Source organism: Hyposmocoma kahamanoa, unplaced genomic scaffold (assembly GCF_003589595.1).
Source record: "Hyposmocoma kahamanoa isolate Upper Pololo Valley unplaced genomic scaffold, ASM358959v1 117, whole genome shotgun sequence".
In the NCBI taxonomy this organism is placed as follows: domain Eukaryota; kingdom Metazoa; phylum Arthropoda; class Insecta; order Lepidoptera; family Cosmopterigidae; genus Hyposmocoma; species Hyposmocoma kahamanoa.
In genome coordinates, this window is record NW_020653397.1 from 411,550 (window position 1) to 433,455 (window position 21,906).

Consider the following 21,906-nt stretch of genomic DNA (forward strand, 5'->3'; position numbering starts at 1 on the left):
CTCGCTGCTCTTCAAAAATATTACTAAATGTAACGATCCTCACAAATACAAACATAAAGTCAAACCTAAACTCAAAAATGTCATATATCGGACGTGGATGATGTGTTTCAATCTGTGCATTATTGTCTAAAAACTTAAAATTCCAATATATTAGACTTAAAAACGATAATATTATGATCATACTTCCAATATTCTCTTGAATAAGTGGTAAAATGAATTTTAATGCTTCCAGAAATGGTAAGACAGTGAGAATTTCGGAGAATATTTGATAAATCATCAATGGTAATGCAAGGTATAAGAAGTGGTGTTTTTTGGGTTGCAGTGGCGGGTGCTGGTAATTTACGGAAGGCGAAGAGGGTGAGTGACGTGGCGGCGATGGGAGCACCGTCACCACCTCCAGCCTTCGGCCCTGGCACTCCGTATAACGCTGGTTTCCCACCTGCCGGTCCACCGCCTCCTTACCAGGAAGGAATACAGTTAGACAATCAAGATTTTGGGTCTGCGCCACCTACAGGAAGTAAGTATACTTAATGTTTATGTAAAAAATGTTGTGATGTTATTGGAGAAACAGAACTTGAAGTTATTTGAATAATAATCTAATTGAATGTAATTTATAAAATGTCTAAAAGAAGTTAATAAAGTTTTGTGGTATAGGAGTGGTTTGTTAGTTAGCAGCTCAGTCAATAGTAAAGGTTAGAAAGCATAAATTGCTTAAAGAAGTAACTCACTCCACAGTGTTACGAGTGTCAACCACCAGGCTGCACAATGAGAATGTACAACCACCTGCTTACATCATTGTGAACAGATAAATATTATCCTTCATTCATTGACTTACAAATAAATGGACGACGGGTCTAATACAAAAACCATGAAAAAAATGTCCCAAGTCAACCTATTCCAAATTTAAATTGTAATGTCATCGCAGTATCGTGCTGTCAGTAGAACAAATGAAGACTAAAGCGGAGTTTGGGGCTCTGTATACGATTTTAGCGCCTTACAAGTGCGGACACTTTTTAGCGCGGACCCGACATCCATATAATTGTAAGTCAATGCCTTTATTGATTCCTTTATTTAATTTAAATTTACCTACAGTTATTATTTTAAAAAGATGGACAAGTGCTTAGCCTTTTAAATTTGGAATGCATATGAATTTGTACTGTTCATAACACAATATTGACTCAATTTAAATTTAAAAAGTTCATTATGTGGTTACCCAATCATTGTAACAAGTGATTGTTTGCATGAAAAAAGATGATGTGCTCTTTAATTCAACTTATAATACTTGTGACTTCTTGTTTGTGGTATAGAGTGATTTGATTTTGAATTTGATGTTGAAAATTGTTGATTGACAAATGCAACTGAAGAACAAAATAAAGAAAACCGGCCAGTTTTTTCCAAGTCATTTAGTGCAGTTATCTTGTATAAAAAAACATAAAACTACTTCTGCAGAATTTTACTTACATATTCAACATTTCATAATGTATAACATATTCATCAAAGTTAACTAATATTTTCGAAAATAATTTATTTACATCAACACTAACTATAACTATTTGGCCTTGTGTGTATTTTTGGTGAGAAATTGTGATGGTATGAGTTGATAAATCATTTTGAATTTCTCATCAAATAAAACACAGCATTAACATAAAATAGTTTTTTTTAGTTTCAAGTAAAATAGTTTATTCGTTTTTTACCGACTTCAAAAAAAGGAGGAGATTCTCAATTTGACTGTATGTTTTTTTTGTATGTATGTCACGCAATAACTTTTGAACAATAATTTGTGAACCAATTTTGATGATTCTTTTTTATTGAAAATAGGGTACCTCAGATGTGGTCCCATTTAAATTTGAAGAAAATTTTCCACCTCTAATAGTGGCAAACTAGGGGATGAATGACTTTTGAGGTTGGTTTTTTAGTACTCTACTGTTTTTGAATAATCGTAATTTTTGTGAGCATCTGCAAATAATCTTTAGCGCTGTTATTATGTTGTGCGAGTCCTCGAGTATAAAGAATGACAACCGTCAATAGAGTCTAAGGGTTAAAAGGACTGTGAAGACATGGCACCTAAGCCTAACACATATTCCAAAAGTATTTACTGTAGCAGTAATGCTCTCATATACAATGAGTATAGAGTTTTTGAATGACCACCGGTGCCTTCCCACTCGTCTTAAATATAAAGTCTGTTTATAGAACTGATAGTTCATCCACTTTATGACTTTTGGAACTTATTCAAGAATACCTTGAAAATGTTTAATAACTTTTGGGAGAAGGTATTAACTGTATAAAATTTTCTGTTACCTCGGTGACAAAACTATAAGGCAATGTGAAAGTATAACCAAATATGTCTACTTTCAGATTTTGGATATGGAGGTAGTTTTCCGCAATCCCCTATTGTGAACCCAGCACAACTTGGCTCCATGCTGCATCAGCCCGTAGTTCAGGTAACTACATTTTTACTTTAATATGATACAACTTCTTGTAATAAGCTTTAAATTGAAAAAAAAAGAATTAATTGTTGTAAGTACAAAAAGCTCCCAACTGCATTGTGTAATTATTGTATATTATTTATCCATTGTCTGTTTTCAACAATTTCACATGTTTATGGTACTTTGAATGGTAAGTCCTATACATGAACATCTTGACTTTGACATTAACTATGACCATATTAATGATACCCTCTCTAAGGTAGTTTATTGGTTTAATTTTTTTTTTTAATTTATTAAGGCTTTGGCAAAGCCATCAGCCTAAACATGAAGTTTAAATATGTTTCTGTAAACATGGCCGCCACAAAGAGGATAGGCAATTTGAGGCGGCGTGCTTGGATTGACTCGGGATTCCTTAGAACGGGCCGATACGGGTATTTTAGTTCGAGATTCGTATAATTTCACGTTTTAATCTTCGATTAAGGCACAATAGCACTATCCTATTCCACTTTAAACTAGATTTCACAAAATAATTGAAAGTCAAAATAAAAACGACACTTTTCCCTCCAAAAGGTCCAGAGCGAATCTGCTGTTATTAGCCTGGTAGCAGTGTTGCCAATGTACATAATTGAAAGTCCCTAGATGGTCAGAGATTTTTCGCTAGATTTGGATAAAAATAATTTCCTTAAATCCGCTAGATGTCTCTAGACTTGGCGGTACTTCCATGCTTATTTGAAAATCGAATTTGATCCACAAACGGTAAATAAAATCGCAAATAATCACGACAATATGAACCAAAAAGCACTTATTTTAATTTAGTTTTGAACACAACAAACAAAAAATAATTTTTAACTATTTATATTTTTAACTGCCTTTATGGCCAAACGGTTACCATACCGGACTGCCACGCAGAGGTCACAGGTTCGATTCCCGGGCCGGGAGAAATATTTGTATGACCTACATTTGTTTCTCTCGTGAGTTTAGGTGTAATTTGTGGTTGTCTATGTGTGTCTATCCCTTAATTGCCTATCCCTTTCTAAAATGTCCAATATTTCCTTTTCACTATCGTTTCTTTCTGTTAGCAATTGCTCATTCAGTGCCTTTGCTGTTTTGAGTTCTAATAAAGCGTGTTGGAGTTTATCCTCCAATTGACGTTCCGCAGCAGCTTTGCGAGTAAACATTGTTTATGCTTTTGAAAAAGAAAAATGAAAACAATTTGAAAAGAACGTTAGCAAGAAAGACAGGTGATCGAGCGATTATTAAATAGTGAGGTTATGTTACTTACAATTATTATTATATATTACAAAAACCAAATATTAGATAAAATAACCACTCTTAAGTTATATTATAAGTTTAACTACCTGTTTATCTTAATAATTATGGAAGTACTTACGAAATAGGATACAATTTTTTAAAAACAAATTCGTAACGGCTTTCTTTCCAAAGTGACTTGAAAAATGCACAAATTTTCAAGTCACTTTGGAAAGAGTAAAACAAGGTTAAAGGTAACCCCGATAATAACTGTTGCAGTTATATAACATATAACAATGAACTCAATTGATAAATCTGCTTTGCAACCACGGATATTATTTTACATAAGACACTTCTTGAAAGTATTAGGCCGGTTAACCTGACGGTTTTCAACGTCACTTTGTTCACTTAATAAACCTGTTCAAACCACTATGTATGCACTTAAAAACTGTATAAATATATTTTGTAGTGATATTATTCAGCAATGAAATGGGGTTTTACAAGAATAACACGATGAAACCAATTAAATTATGAAAAAAAGTTACGGAACACTAATGTTTACAACTTAACCGCTGGGTTGCCAGCACAGACAAAAAAGGTCCAAGTTATAACGTTTAGGGAACAAGTCTGCAGGCAGGGAATTCCACTCCATAGCCGTTCGCCATATAAATGTGGAAGCGTAACGCTTCGTGCGAATCTTTGGAATATCCACAAAATAGGGGTGGAAGGCAAGCCTACGCCTAGTCCCCCGATGATGGAAAGGGGAAGGCGGAATTAAATCGTGTATTTCCATCGCACACTCTCCGTGATATATACTGTAAAATACCGATATGCAGGCAACTTTACGGCGATGTTCAAGACTCAGCTTCTCAAAACTCAGCAGCTTCGTCTCTACTAATTCTGAGTCAGCTATAAGCCTCTTGACACGCTTGTCAATTGAATCCAAGGTGGCCAGTTGGTATGTAGCACTCGTATGGAACGTTCACTCAAGAAATCCGAGATCCAATTGCAAAGGGAAGTGGGAAGCCCATATCTTGGAAGATTGCTTAAAAGGCTTGCGTGCCAGACCCTGTCCTGAAGCCCTGAAGGCTTCTTCGAAGATGATTCACAACCCTCGGTGTGGCGTAAGGAAGGCGAGATACGCGGCTATAGGTGGACTGCAATTAGAGCGCTAATAATTCTTTGCCTGTGCTATCCTGGCTAAAATGATATAGAAGTACTCACGCGTTCCTCCCTTCACTACGACGGCAGCGGTGCGGGTGTGCGTCTTCAACTGGGCAGATGGCGCAGTCTTGTTCGTTTGTATTACAATGATCGGTAGCAGAAATAGAAGAGATAAAAACGAAAACAAATAATTATAACATTTCAAGTACATGTTGGATTTTTCACCGACACTGACTGCTAACGTAAACACCGACGACACCACGCAGCCAGTTTCGTTTCAGTCAATACGCGGGGCATTCGATATTATTGTTGATTGAATAGCACAGGCAGATTACCGAACACTCGGAAAACGTGTGGTCCCCACTCGCGTATTGGGCCAGTGTGGCGGACTACGGCCTAAGACCCTCGCCTGAGAGGAGACCCGTGCCCAGCAGTGGGTACGCATAAATGAATTGATGATGTATTATAATAATAATGTAAAAGTGTAGTATAATAATAATGTATTATAAATATTTTATTATATGTATAACTATAAGAAGACTAATAATTTCCAATATTTCTTTTACATGCTTTTCTGAATTCAGGACATGGCAATGCAGTACGGCAACCAGCTGGCAGCGCAGGGCCGTGAAGTTGTCAAGCGGGAGCTTAACAAATACGTGCCTGTCTCGCGACTGCGGTATTACTTCGCTGTTGACACGCGTTATGTGCTGAAGAAACTCATGCTGATAATGTTCCCATATACACACAAGGTTGGTGCTGTTATTTGCAGTTTCTTTGAACACAATTTACTGGAGTCTCACTAATATTATATTGGTTTTACCAAAAGGCCGTACTTACTGTATTAAAGTATAAATGAAAAACATAAAAAAAGGTAAAAACCAAAAAACAAAGATCTGCAAAAGTACATAAAAATATTCGTAACTTCTGCTGATTCGTTCCGTTGCTCAGTTGGGAGAGTGAGGCACGGTATGCTGAAGGCGCTGGTTCGACTCCAGCCAGATCGAAATAATTTTTCTCAGTGTTCGATCTTTGTATACTATACAGGGCTGTGCAAAATACGTCTTAATTGAAATACAAATGATAAAGTACTTCCTTATATGTATTTAAAATACGAAATATCAAATACTTCTTGAGGTGTATTTGAAATATAAAGAACTTTCATGGGGTGTATTTAAAATACAAAATACAAATACAAATTACAAAATACTTTATTAACATACTTGTCGCGACATGTAGAAACCAAGAATTTCCTTCAAAGTTTTTTCCTTACACAATACATATCTTGATAAAGAAGTTTTAAATTATTCAGTTTTACCAGAAAAAAAAAACTGTTAAACCAATCAATACAACCACACTACAGAGCACGAAGTACGTATAATTATTATTAATATTCCCATACAACACGAATACTTTATATACGAGTACGTGTAAATGCCGTTCATAACACGTTCACAACACAAATTAGAAAAATGGTTGACTAAAATCACAAATTCACAATGCCGTTATAACCCTTAGACTACTTTAAGTTATAACCGCGAAAAGATGACTTTGACGTCTTTGACATTACCATGCACTGTTGCCACCAGCAAACGTGCTTCTACTGCATTGAATACGAGTATTTATTTCATCTTGTTCATTTTTCGAACGATCCATTTTACACACACACACATACACAAACGCACGCACGCACGCATGCACGCACGCACGCACACACGCACGCACGCACGCACGTACGCACGCATGCACCACACATGCACACCCACACACAAACACAAACACAAATTACAAAATACATTACCGTCAGATATTTGAAATACCAATTACAAAATACATTTTTAGGGAGTAATTGAAATACAAATACAAAATACGTATTTCAATTACAAGTAATTCAAATACTGCCCAGGCTTGACACTAATTATAACAAACTATATTCTAGCGAAATTTGATATAGAATAAATGTGAACAAACAAAAATATGTTTACAGCCCTGTCATTTATTCCGAACACAGAGTTGACTGGTAAAAAAAAAACAAATCTAAAATTTTGATACTTTTTTACTCGAAAGCCGCAAGTACCTGCAGATGGATTATTTTTTTCTTGATAGAGAATCAGTATAGGCCCAAGCCTATACTGTAAATAAACCACACACATTACATTTTCCTACATTTCGAGATAAAAAAAAAGTTTATTTCTCCAAACAAAAAAAACGAATTTTTTTTCTCTGAAACAATCAGCTTTTCAAGAAATTACATAAGTATAAAAGTTATCAGGAATGTTATTATTTATCATATGAAAAAAATCAGCTCTGTATTCCTAAAATTGTTCCCATGATTAAATAAAAATTAATAATTCTTGGACATAGGAATAACTTGTGGAGTACCAAGCTATTTTTTATGTGATGTATAACATGTCTAACAACTTTTATTCATGTCTTTCCTGTTTTTACTTCTAAAATACAGCTCAAGTGTCGTTTGATGGTATCTTTGTTGTCAAAGATTTTGTAAAGGCCGAAACAAGTAAAAATCTGAAGGGGCTATGTCAGGCGAATAAAGTGATTAGGCAACACATTCCAACGTAACTGCAAGTTTTTGACGGTTTTTTATTTTGACATTATCATGCCGAAATACATCAATGCTATTCGCAAGTTCTGGGATTTTTAAATTAATTATAAGCTTAAAACTTTCCCGCCAACTCCTAAAATACGATCTAAAATCTTATTTTAAAAATAATCATGGACGATATAACATTTTAAAAGAAAAAAGAACTAATAGCCCGAGTTTAGTTGACTTGACTCACTTAAATAGTCTATTCTGGATGCAGCAATGAACTTTGGTTACGACGTGATAACAATACTAAAGTCTTTACTTCAAAAAAAGGAGGTTTTCATTTCGACTGTATTTTTTTTTATACGCGATAACTAACATTTGTGAACCGATTTCGATGATTCCTTTTCTCCCAGTCCTATTTAAATTTGAAGGAAATATTCCACTTCTAAGAGTGGCAAACTAGGGGACGAAGCCGGTTTCGCACACTTTCCGGTAACCGATTTCAATAAAACTTAGTTGTAATTCCACAAACACGCAAAATAGGCGCTTTGTCGTCGAGTTGCGGATACCAGCCCGTTGCACCAAGTACCAAGTACCAAGTTCCACAAACTTATGAAGTCAGTATTTTTATAATAAAAAAGTTGTTCACCTGCTGATAGCGAGGTTTATTACTACTTGTTTATCTATATTAACGTGAATTGGTCCGCTCCATGATTCTCTGTTTTGACTGAAATTTATCCAGTTTTACCTGAAATGTGGCCAAAGTCGGTAGTAACAAGCGGCGATAAATGCTTCACAGGAGTGGATGGTGAAATACGACCAGAACACACCGGTGCAGCCCCGCGACGACCTCAACGCACCGGATCTTTACATCCCTTCCATGGGCTACGTGACCTACGTGCTGCTCGCGGGGTTCATGCTAGGTGCGTTACTGCTCATTGGTCCTAGCTGACACGGTCAAGGGGAAGAGGTTTACTAAACTCGACCAAGCTCTAGACGGTCAGGTTTCACGGTGAATCAACTTGCCCAAGGCAAATGCGCGTTTGAGGACGTTGTTTGGCAGTGTAGCTCGACCACGTAAACGGGCCTTGACTTTAAATATTGTAGGATGATTCACTTGACCGCATTGACGATAGCAATGTTCTTTCATAAAAAACTGTAAACGCGGAAGCGTAGCAATCTTAACTTTATGCACTTTTAGTAGCGGTAGAGCTTCTTGAGAAAGAGTTCGTCCATGGAAGTGCTGCCACATTACCTATTTCTGCCGCCAAGCAGTAACGTCAGCATTTCTGCGTTCCGGTTTTGAAGAGAAAGGGTGCCGGTGAAATTACAGGCACCTGGGACTTATCAATTTATGTCTCGGGGTGACGGGCGCAGAGGCAGTGTCCCTCAGATGTTTGTGATTTAAAGCTCTGAATGGCACTGCAACTGTTATGGACAGGCGTGTAGCTTACCACCAGGCGCACGACTTGTTCATTCCGTCACTTGATATTAGAAAAAAAATGTATGTGAAGCGGCTCAGTTGTTAAAAGGAGGCAGTGGACTATGTTCCTTCCGTTTTGAAGAGTTTACCCATAAACATAATTTTGGAAAAATGTTAGTGGCACTCACGTTTACCTCAAGTGCAGCTGCGAATTGGCGGCGGTCACAAATAACTCGTTGATGGCAGCGAATGAATTATTTCAGCAGCGCTTTCGTCTCAATTTCAACTCCATGACATATTTATTCCTGTTGCCTGGTTGCCTGGAAGAGATTGCTATATAGCAGTAAGGGCGGCTGTTGTACCTGCCTGTTTATTTTTTGTATTATACTGTATATGTCCCAGTGTGCAATAAAGAATATATGTATTGTATTATTCTTCTACCTTTCGGGCATAGCCAAACGCGAAAAGAGGTCAGAGAATGCCTTCCAATCTTTTCCCTTAAGTACCTTTTATGGTTTCATGGGTTTCAACAGTATGTAGGTACTTGTATAACGTAACATTTGAAGTCTTTTCTGACCACAACAGGTCTTCAACATCGATTTTCACCGGAACAAATCGGCATGCAAGCATCTTCAGCACTCGCGTACATTATCTTCGAAATGATTCTCTACCTGTTCACCTTGTACATCACCAGCACAAATACCAGCCTGAAGACATTGGACCTGTTGGCATTTTCCGGATATAAATATACAGTAATGATCGGGAGCCTCCTCGGGGGACTAATTTTGGGCAAGACGGGCTACTACTGCTCGCTGGTCTACACTAGTATTGCGCTTAGCTATTTCTTGGTGAGTACTATGAACCATTTATCAATTTTATTTTAGGCTCTATAGACTCTTTTGGCCCCGTGTACACGTAAATGTACATAATATGTCAAGTGATTCAAACCCAGACAATATTATTCCTGTAATCGTGTTAATTTCGGTCGTACAGCGGTGCACACCCCCACCACTAAAGCGCTCTTTAAGGTGGAGTTCACGAACATTCGAGGACTCCACAGTAACATCCACGCCGTCCACCAACATCTTGAGACGACTCGACCAGAAATGCTGTTCCTTACGGAGACGCAAATACTCTGCCCGGCTGACAGCAGCTACTTGAATTACCCTGGCTATATGCTTGAAGAGTCCTTCAAAGCGAAAGCTGGGGTCTGCTTGTTTGTCCGGGCAGATGTTTGCTGTCGCCGTCTGCGTCATTTGGAGGACCCCTCCTTCTCCATCCTTGGGGTACATGTTGACCTGGGCAGTCATTGCCGTGTCTACATGTGCCTCTACAGATCCCACCACGGCGACATGGAGACAACTCGTCTCATAGACCACCTTACTCGGGCGGCAGATGACGCGCAGGCGCAGTTGAATTGGTGTTTTTAGGGGACTTCAATGCTCACCACGAGTCGTGGCTAAGTTCCTCTAAAACTGACCATGCTGGAAGAACTGCCCACACATTCGCTCTCACACACGATTTAACCCAACTGGTAAACCAGCCCACCCGGATACCAGATAGGGTTGGTGACGCGCCCTCTTTGTTGGACCTTCTGCTGACGTCTCGCCCGGCTGGATATCGGGTGGAGGTCCAAGCCCCTCTGGGCACTTCGGATCACTGCTTGATATCCACTAAAGTGGCAACGTTACTGCCACCACCACCTACTATGGCTAAACGCCGCATTTGGCATTATGCGTCGGCAGATTGGGACGGTATGCGGGACTATTTTGCATCCGTTCCTTGGCGGCAGCGCTGTTTTAGTGAGGTGGATCCAACAGCTAGCGCGACTGCCGTTGCTGATGAGATCTTAATCGGGATGGAATACTACATCCCGCATTCGGATGTCGTCAGTAAAGGGAGGCGCAACCGCTGGTTCAACCACGAGTGTGCTGTGGCTGTTGAGAACAAACAGACTGCATACCGCGCTTGGATCAAGGGTCGAGCTTCAGACGATCCCAATACGAACGATAGTGTAACAAATTCATTAAAATTAATAACACAGAAATATGAAACTGCGCAACAGGAGATTAAGGAGCACACACATGCTATGGATAATTTATTAGATTTGTGTAGATATAATAATGACAGATTTGACTCTTTAACAAATAATCAAGTTTGCAATTGCAAAGAAATAAAACCACAATCCTCCCTGTCTGTGTGTGTCACTAATCCCTCCTCATTGTTGTTGCAGGAATCTAGTTTAGAATCAAAAAATACCTCTTTGTCAATAACTAGATCAAATGAAATTCAAAATAATATAGTTATGTATAGTGATGAAATGGGTAAAAATATAGGTTTGCAACTTAACCACCTAGGATTAAAATTAACAAATATTTGCATGCCAGGTGCAACATACTGTAAAATATTAGATAGTATTTTGTCAACTAAGTTTGACAAAGACACTACATTAATAATTTTAATTGGCAGAAGAGGAAAATGTAACAAAAAAGATTTAATACAATATTTTTCACAATTAAATAATTTAATTAATATAAAAGAAATTATTTTGTTAGCTTTTCCCTTCAGCAATTGCCTCACAACAAGTGAAAATAATTTGAGGCATAACTTAAATAGGACATTACACAGCTTGACATTTCATTATAGTAAATTTCATTTTATGGATACTAATAATTTTATTAGTAAATATTTTTATTTGACTAAAGATAGGTATTATCTTACTAGTTATTTTAGGAGACAGATAGCAGAGATGCTATCATATTATATTAATAATTCAGCCAAATCATTGGCTACCAGACCGGCTGCTTCTATTGAGCAGTCCGTTGACATAGGTCAGTTTACTGACAATAATAATTCTGTTGAAATTAATTCAATTTCTAATTATTTAAATTAATTAATAAGACAACGGAGAGATACTCTTGCAACACATTCACAGTAAGAAACCAACCTAAAACACACAGAAATAAAATAAATTTTATATTAAACCTGGTGCACCAAAATATTCAAGGCATGAAAGGCAAAGAGCTAGAAATAGAATTATTTATTAACTGTAACAATATTGATATTCTTTGTATTACTGAACACCACTTTCTATCACAACATCAGTTCATGTTTAGCTTCAACAATCACCAGGTGGCTAGTTCGTTCAGCAGAGAAAAAGCTATTCACGGCGGCTCTTTAATTCTTATTAAAAATAATTTAAAATTTAAAGAACGTACAGATATTGTGAGCCTATCTATTGAGCGGACTATAGAGATATCCTGCATAGAGCTTGAACGGCTTGTTATATTAAGCGTGTACAGACCCCCTCATTCATCTTACGAACTATTTGAAAAAAGATTAGATGAAGTTTTAGCCAAATTAAATAATATAAATAAATATATTGCTGTTTGTGGTGACTTCAATGTTAACTTATTAGAAGATTCCAGTGCTAGCAGTAGGCTCATATCATTTTTCCAATGTTATAACCTTGTGAATCTTTTTTTGGTGCCTACTAGAATAACTTCTACTACTGCCACTTGTTTAGACAACATTTATACCAACGCCGTACCTAGTAATAAATCTATTATAAATAAATTAACTTCAGATCACTGCGGTCAATTGGCCACTTTTAATATAACTGTTGACAAAATGCCGAAAAAGGATATCACATGTGTTCCGATAAATAATGGTCGACTTAAAGCTTATAGAAATAACGTAATGCTTAAACTAACTGACATTCCGTACGTTAACGATCCCAATAAATTGTATAATTCAGTTTTCAACATAGTGAAAAGTGAACGTGATAATGTTTTTAAGTCCAAAATCATAACTATTAATAATTCATTGAAATTTAGTGAATGGGCGACTGTGGGAATTCACAAAAGTAGACAAAGGCTATATGATCTTTACGATGAAAGAACTTATAACACTAGTAACAGTTTTAATGATTTTGTTAGGAAATATTCGAAAATGTTTAAACGTGTTTGTGTGGCAGCCAAAGCAATGTTTATTAATAATAAAATAAAAAGCAGCGCGAATGTAGTAAAAACGACTTGGAATATTATAAATAGCGAAACTGGAAGGGTCAAACCTCGTAACTTAGATTTTCAACTAAGATTTAATGACAAAATTGTAAACACAGACGCAGAAGTTGCTAAAATATTTGAAAATTTTTTTACCAACATTCCAATTTTGACTACTAATTCGTTAAATTCATCTCCCACGGCCGCTGAATCCTTACTAAAAGAAAATAATGCAGTTAGTATCACTAATTTAAGGTTCCGTCATGTATTTCCAAACGATATTCTTAAAGCCTTTAAGTCTATAAATATAAAAAATACTGCTGATCTTGATGGTCTTTCAGTCAGAGTAATTAGTTCTATAGTTGATTGTATTGCGCCTTACTTAGCCTGTGTCTTTAATAAATGTGTTGATGATGGTGTCTTTCCTGACCTCATGAAGCAAAGTAAAGTTATTCCACTTTTCAAATCTGGTAGTATTTCTGACCCCACCAATTTCAGACCTATATCAATACTACCAACTCTCAGTAAAATATTTGAAAAAATTATTCTAAATCAGATGTGTGCACATTTTTATAGTAATAATTTAATGTCTCCTAAACAATTTGGTTTCACTCGGGGTCGCTCTACAACCGACGCTGGTGTAGAGTTGATTAATCATATATTTGATGCATGGGAAGTCTCACATGATGCTATTGGTGTATTCTGTGACCTTTCCAAGGCTTTTGATTGTGTGCACCATGATACACTGGTCAGGAAACTTCGCCATTATGGTGTGGCGGGACGTGATCTCGACCTTCTTAAATCGTATTTGCGTGGTAGGGTACAGAGGGTCGATGTTAACGGTACGAGATCGTCAGGGTCTGTAATTAGCATGGGTGTCCCTCAAGGTTCAATTCTAGGCCCATTTTTGTTTTTAGTTTATATTAATGATTTACCTAGCCTTATGGAGGGTATAAAACATGAGATAGTATTGTTTGCTGATGATACTTCCTTATTATTTAAAGTTAAAAGGCACCAATGTTCCTATGACGATGTGAACAATGCTATATCTAAAGTAGTTGATTGGTTTGCTGTTAATAACCTACTTCTTAATGAGAAAAAAACAAATTGTGTGAAATTTACATTACCCAATGTTAGAGAGACGGTTACAAACATTGTAGTTAGAAACGAAAAATTGAATCTTGTGGATACAGTTGTATTTCTAGGTATAACGTTAGATGCTAAATTGCAATGGGGTCCCCATATAAGTAAGTTGTCAAAACGGCTCAGCTCTGCAGTGTACGCGATTAAAAAAATAAGGAAACTTTCAGACGTCGAAACCGCTAGATTGGTTTACTTCAGCTACTTTCACAGTCTAATGACATACGGCATTTTGCTTTGGGGTAATGCCGCCGATATCAATAGAATCTTTGTCCTGCAGAAACGTGCAGTTAGGGCAATTTACAATCTGGGCCCCAAAGTATCTTTGAGAGATAAGTTTAAGGAAATTAACATTCTTACACTAGCCTCACAATACATTTATGAAAATATAATTTATGTTAAAAGGAATAGTAATTTCTTTATGAAAAATAGTGACAGACATAACATTAATACGAGGAATAAAAATAAACTAGCTTTTCTTGATAGTCGTCTTCACAAAGTCAAACAATCATTTAAGGGGCAATGTATACGCTTCTATAACAAGATTCCGGTTGATATACAAAATTTGCCTTTCACGAGGTTTAAAACTATAGTGAAACAAAAACTTTATACTAAAGGTTATTATACAACTTCTGCGTACTTGGATGACAAAAATCCGTGGTAGTAACCCGTTTAGCTCATGGAGGTAGTCTCAATCTGATGTTTCAAATAAAAAAATATTGTAAATGTTATTTACAAAGAGCAACCCCTAGAGTTTCTTGCTCATTCTTCTCAGGGGAATCTGCCTTACGAATGAGCGGTAGAGTTTAACCATTGTGACGATTTCAAGTGTAATAATGCTTACCTATGAAATAAAGATTATTTTGATTTTGATTTTTTTGATTTTTGAACTCACTTAAAACAGCCTACAATAATGCCACCAGGTCTTGCAAAAGAGCGTACATCAGAGCGGATGCTCAGCGCGTCGCACGAGTTGGCCAAGAACTCCTAACGCATCCCACTGGTAGTCGTAGTTACTGGCGTCTGGCCAGAGCCGTTGCGTCGAACTTCTGCCAGCCCTCGCTGCCCCCGCTGAGATATTCTGACGGCAATCTAGCCCACAAGCCGCAAGATAAAGCCGACCTCTTGGCAAATCTGTTTGCGGCTAACTCCCGTCTCGACGACTGTAACGCACAGCCACCAACTGTACCTCACTGTGGCTACACGATGTCTGATATTCGTATCAGACAATGCGATGTGCGTACGCAGCTGCAGTCTCTCGACGTCCGGAAAGCTAGTGGTCCTGATGGTATCCCAGCGATTGTACTTAGGAGCTGCGCAGCTGAGTTGACCCCCGTGCTAACGCGACTGTATCGTCTGTCACTCTCTTCAGGTCGTGTGCCGGACTCTTGGAGAGAGGCTAATGTGCAACCAGTTCCCAAAAAAGGCGACCGATCAGACCCGCATAATTACCGTCCCATAGCCATTACTTCCATAATATGCAAGGTTTTAGAGCGGATCCTTAACAAACAACTGACCCAATACCTAGAAGATCACTCCATAATTAATGATCGGCAGTATGGGTTTCGTCCGAAACGATCAACGGGTGACCTTCTAGCGTACTTATCGCATATTTGGGGTGAGGCTATAGACAAACATGGCGAGTCGGTGGCTGTTAGCCTCGATATAGCCAAAGCGTTCGATCGGGTCTGGCACAAAGCTCTTCTCTCCAAGCTCCCGGCGTACGGTTTGCCAGCCCAGTTATGCAGCTGGATTGCCGATTTCCTTCGTGAGCGGAGAATTCGCGTCGTTTCTGACGGCAGCATTTCGAGGTTCGTGAATGTGAACGCCGTCGTTACCGCAGGGATCCGTCCTATCTCCCACGCTTTTCCTTCTGCATATCAATGATATGCTTCCACTTGGGAATATTCATTGTTATGCAGATGATAGCACTGTTCATGGGGGATATCACGGATTCCCCGCAGCTGGGCGCGCCGATACTGACAGAGAGCGATCTAATCTTGTCGGTGAGCTCAATAGGATATTGGACCTCATCTCTGCATGGGGATCTGGAAATCTTGTTGAGTTCAACGCCAAGAAAACACAGGTTTGCGCGTTAACAACAAAATTGTCGCCGTTCCTTCCCATGCCTTCTCTGATGAGCACAGCACTCTCACCTCAGAGCAGTTTTACCTTGCTCGGTATGGAAATCTGCTGTGATTTGAATCCAAGGAGCTACATCGAATCTGTGATCAAAACAGCCTCACGGAAACTCGGAGTCCTGAACAAGGTGCGACGTTTTTTCACGCCGGACCAGTTATGCCTGCTGTACAAGACACAGGTCCGGTCTTGCGTTGAGTATTGTTCGCACTTGTGGGACGGCTCCGCCAAGTACCTACTCGATGCGTTGGATAAATTACAGCGTCGTGCTACTCGAATTATAGGCGACGAAGAGGTCTCATCACGCCTTGAACCTCTGCAACTGCGTAGAGATGTTGCATCGCTTAGCGCCTTTTACCGCATGTACCATGGTGAGTGCTCTGAAGAGCTGTTCAACCTCATCCCCCCTTCCCCGTTCCTGCTCAGAAGCACGCGTGCTGGCCTTCGTAGTCACCGTTTCACTACCTGCCGCATTCCATCGCGTACTAAAAGGTTTGGTGGCTCCTTTCTCTGCCGCACGGTTGACAAATGGAACTCCCTTCCGGCACATGTCTTCCCTCCCTCTTATGATATGGGGTCCTTCAAACGAGGCGTAAAGAGGCATATTGTAGGCAGGCAGGGTGGAGGTGGCTAGTGCAGTGAGGGTTTCATCGCTGCACTAGGTTCCTTCGCGTTTGGATACCACTTTCCACTTAACATCAGGTGGAGTGGAGTCATTTGCCTGTCATGTATAAAAAAAAAAAAAAATAAAAATAAAAAAAAACGCTCAGTGTAGTGTATATGACCATAGGTTATCTAGAAAAGTACGTGTTATAAACAAAACAAAATCATACTAATGCTGGAATTCCTATATATTATATTATCCTGTACATTAACGACCTCCCACATGAAACTAACCATAAATAAATGTACCTATACAATTTGCTGACGGTACAACAATTATGATACAATGTGAAGATAAAGCGACATTTAACACTGACATAAACAAAGCTTTGACAGATATAATAAATTGGATGAACTTTAATGACTGAAATATTAATGTAAGTAAAACCAAAATTATTACATTTCGATCGGACAATTCAAATCCTATACCAATTACAATTCAATACAATGCTGACACCGTAGAGGAAGTTGACATATTTATTTTCTTGGATTAACAATTGACACGCACCTAAGCTGGAAAGAACATATCGAGCAGATTTGTATGAAGCTAAATAGATTTGTTTACGCTCTACGAAAATTAAGGCAAACTGTCTCTCGAGAAGCAACGTTGACGGCGTATCACGGCTACGTTTGTGCTTAGCTACGGTCTTATACTGTGGGGCAGTTCAGTAGTCGTAGAAAATGCGTTTAAGGTTCAGAAGAAGTGTGTTCGGGCGATCTGCGGTGCCAGGTTCGACAACAGCTGTAAACCGCTGTTCAAAAAACTAAACATACTGCCTTTGCCATGCATGTACATTAGGGATATCTGTGTTTTTGTCAAAACGTGGTGAAATTAATCAAAGGCAAACTAGAGCAAAAATTATGAATCTTTTGTACCAACCTCGTTGCCATAAAGTAATTTATAAGAAAGACTGCTTCGACATGTGTATAATTATTTACAACAATCTGTGAAATGAAATGAAATTCTTGCAAGGACATGCTTTTAAATTACAATTGACAAAATGGCTTTTGACACATTACTTCTAGAATTTCCAAATAAAAATTTACATTAATTTGAAGTGCAATTAACAATAGAAACCGGATATGAAATTGATATTTGCACATCTGCTTGCAGGTTGAATACAATGTACCTAATTTTATTTAAGACCTTTGTCATTACTGTATTCTGGCAAATAAACGTATTCTATTCTATTCTACTTCCTTGGGCCTGAAGCGTGTAATTATATTGAGTACATTCTAAAGTAATTGAGTGTTTAGCGCTTTTCCCAACCTACTTTGCTGAGGGTCTGAGTGTCGTATTCTAGAACTCTACTCAATGCTCAAGTCAAGATTTGAGTATGGTTTAAAGCACTCGAAATCATGCTCAGTCCCTGCCATTAGGGTCGTATTTCCAATGCTTATGTTTCCAGTGCAATCCTGACTTGAGCATTGAGTAGAGTTCTAGAATACGACCCTTAGGAGGATAGACTACTGTTAAACTATTGATGGATATAATGCATGAAACGTTCCAAAGAAAGCGAATGGAAGTGAATCTAGATCGTTTAGTGCTCTATTAGTGCTTTATTCTTTTCTAAAATTTGAATGTGTTCTGGTTGTGTTTATTATAGGAATTTGATATTGTGTAAGAAAATAAAAATCTTATTAAATAATATTTATTTGAAAAGTGGATTAGAAATTTAATAGAATAATCTCAGTATAGACTAAAACAACCGAAATCAAAATTTCGTGGAATTACATCTATTTGCCAGTTTTTTTTTAAATCGGTTACCGTAAAATGCGCGAAACCGGATTCATCCCCTAGTTTGTCACTCTTAGTGGTGAAACATTTTCTTCAAATTTCAATGGGACCATTACCGAGGTACCCCTTTCCAACAAAAAAAAAATCATCAAAATAGACTCATAATTTTTTTCAAGTCCGTTAAAAACTAGAACACATGCGAAGGGTCAACACAAATCGGAGGACCGGAGTATCACAGCGCATTCTCTCTTCGGTATTGAAGAGCATGCTCAATGATACCGCAGCGGGGGTATCGGTACGCGAATGTACCGGTCATGCGTGCATGTCGGGGTAGCGGCAAACGGGAGGGACGCAGCGCTCCAACCCTGGCGGACTCTCGTGGCATCGTAAGGGATATTCCTCATCAGTGTGCGATGAGATCCTCTTCGATGTTCTCTCCCGCCGATTTGCGCTAGCCATACGAAGTAGACAGAACCCGCCTGACAACAGTTTTGGTTTATGGGGCGGTGACCATATGAAAATCTGTACCGTTGGAAGACAAAAAACGATCATTTTGATCTCACTTTGATCTATAGTGTTGAACCTCAAAATCGTAAACATTATCAAGGCGATTAAAAATTGCCTGATCCACAATGAAACTGCAGAAAAAATTAGTGAGACGGCAAGCGAACGTTTGTTGTCAGGTGAAAACCCTCCGCCTGCAGCTCCTTTCCGGGTCGCAGGCGCCCGAGCCGGCGGCGCCGTACGGCGGCGGAGGAGGGGGCTACACGCCCTACGGCGCGCCCAACCCCTACGCAGAACAGTGGAGGAAGCCCGCGGGGGGTAAGGCGACATCGTGTTGCATGAACTCGTGTCGAAAGCAAATTCGGCCAGTTAATCTTGACTATTTTGTTCGTTTGCAGGTACAAAACGAAGAGTGTACTTCTTATTATTCGTAGCTATAACGCAGCCGCTGCTGTCGTGGTGGCTCACCTACCACCTGGTGCCGTCGGCTGCGCCCGCGCCGGTCGCCGCGCAGCTATAGCGCCTCGCCGGGGTAGCCCGTTCCTACGACGCCGCTCCACTCACTTGAAAGCAGATTGATTCCGTTCATGGCCGAATGTAAATACGTGGGGTCGACTGTGCGGTTCCAAATATATGATTTTCTTTCGAATTCAACTATATTAAACTATTCATATTTTAAATGCACCCGTACTTATTTTATAGCAACAAATTGAGAAACTTTTCACTGTAGAAAGTTGTTATTTTACTATTCGAAGGATCTTGAGAAAAATTTCAATCTAGACACGATACGGTTATTTTCTGTGTTTAAAACAGTGGACGGGAATAGTCATACCGACATAAACAGTAGGTACATAATTCCGTTAATAACGGCCTGTGTTTTGTTAATTTTTCCATCTTGTACAAAAGACTTGAAAAGTTGTAAAATTTTGTAAATAAGAAAATGAATGCCTGAAAACTTGTAGCTGGATACAAAAAAAAATTATACTAAAATAGTCATTTATACTTGAGTTTGCATTTTCCTATACGTTATTATTTATCATTTACTTGTAATGCGAGGGAATTGTGTGTACAATAAAGATTTTTATATTATAATGAGATGTTTAACTGGCTTTTACATAATTTACAAAAGAGACGTATATTTTTAATACCGTTCGATGTCCCTAGTCGACTAGTGAAAAATAATCATCTGTTCCATTCATCTTAATCGAGCCGAACAATTATTATATTGAAGAATATCATCAATTTGTAAAGTACTCTACACCCGGTGGATATGAAACAAAATTGTACCACATTAAGAGCCTATGCCCATGGCGTATTTTATACGCGCTGACGACGTGCAGATGACGCGCGTTAACTCGTCGCAGCAAATAAACCTTTGCACACGTTCACAAATTCGGTTATCTGCGCATATACGCGCTGCAGTATGTATCGCGCATTTTGATAAGAGATAGTTTTAGTTTTGTTTGTTAATTTCAGTTACTTTTTTTTAAATGAATTAACAACAATGGAGTATATAGAAGTTTCTTGCTTGCAACGCGATATCGTGTGTCTATATCGTGTTTTACGTACGTTTGTATCGCGTTGTACGCGCGTTTGTATCGCGTTGTACGCGCGTTTGTATGAATACAAACGCAACAATCTGCTTTTAGAGCCGCTACGGCGTGTATACGCGGTAAAATGTCCTTACTTACCTGTAGTTACTATAATCCTTGTTTCTAATGATGTTGATTTTAGTTTAGATTTTTACCTCTAGCATGAATTAGGGAGTCACCACACTTGCCGGCACAGAATCGCATTAAGCCGATCAGAAAAAGCTTTACATCTCAAGAGCGAAAAAGATGTAACGCGTATCGCTTCCGCTCGGAACGTGCCGACGCGAAACGCATAACATTTTTCGCTCTTATGCCATGGATATAAAGCTTTTTCCGACCGGCTTACGCCGATTCTGCGTTGAATAGTGGAGTGCCTCCATTGAATGATAGTTGTCGCTAACGAGCGAGCGCGTGACATATATCTATATATTATGCACAATATTGCTTCTTTTAACAGCCAGTAGCGCTGTAAATTTGCTATACAAAGTTATTGTAAAGTAACATATTTTGCGCAATATCTATCAACGATAATTGTAAGTAATGAAACTATTTTTCCGGATTTAAATCGCGTATATTTGTTTTTTCAATCCGGGTTTAAATTGTAAGGCTCAATTTTCATTGTGGCGGAACGGAATGGTATGGAAGCGTCAATTTCGCCTCCATTCCAGCGACCGCGCCTTAAGGCTGTAGTATTTCGTCAACGTTTGACGTCACACTGCGCCTGCCTTCGCGCCACTTCGTTTCGACAGGCGTCGCCGACGACAGAATCCTCGCCAATGCGAGCATTCTCGAACATGCGCGAAAATTCCACGGAAGACGCGCGACGTGATTTTTTGCTCATATCTAGTTTGAACGTTATTTAATTGACCATAAAGTTCATTACGCTATGTAAGTATATACAATGTCATTACAAAAATTCGCTTCTTTTCTGTTCCGCTGCAATATAAGTTGAGCCTTACTGATGTACGTGACAAAGGCACCTGTGTTAATTGTATACATCTCACTGCTTTGCAATGGTCTATGTATTATTAATTTTTATTAACAATTAAACAAGCAAATGTGACATCGAAAATGCATGTGCGATCCTTAAAAACTGTTTTTGTACGGACTAATAAAACGCAATTATATTTGAAGGTTATTTTTTTACAATCATGCGTTTCATTTATTCAGGCGCCTCTTAATTATTTGTAAGGTAAAGCTGGGAATTAATTAGCCAACATATCGCACTTGACAACTAACATAGTATTATCTCAAAAATTCCGTTATATTATATTTTATCTGAAAATTGCGTTCTATTAATAATTTATCTCCAATATT

General features: G+C 38.4%; 1 protein-coding gene across 1 annotated transcript; it reads left to right on the forward strand.

Moving 5' to 3' along the window:
• Positions 1-122: 122 nt before the first annotated feature.
• Positions 123-21,611, forward strand: LOC113239888 (protein YIF1B). Its single transcript, XM_026477050.1, has 8 exons — positions 123-237; positions 323-517; positions 2,356-2,441; positions 5,423-5,590; positions 8,186-8,309; positions 9,395-9,657; positions 19,177-19,315; positions 19,396-21,611. The coding sequence occupies exons 1-8, from the start codon at positions 213-215 to the stop codon at positions 19,515-19,517; spliced, it is 1,122 nt and encodes a 373-aa protein (XP_026332835.1). The 5' UTR covers positions 123-212; the 3' UTR covers positions 19,518-21,611.
• The last annotated feature ends 295 nt before the right edge of the window (positions 21,612-21,906 follow it).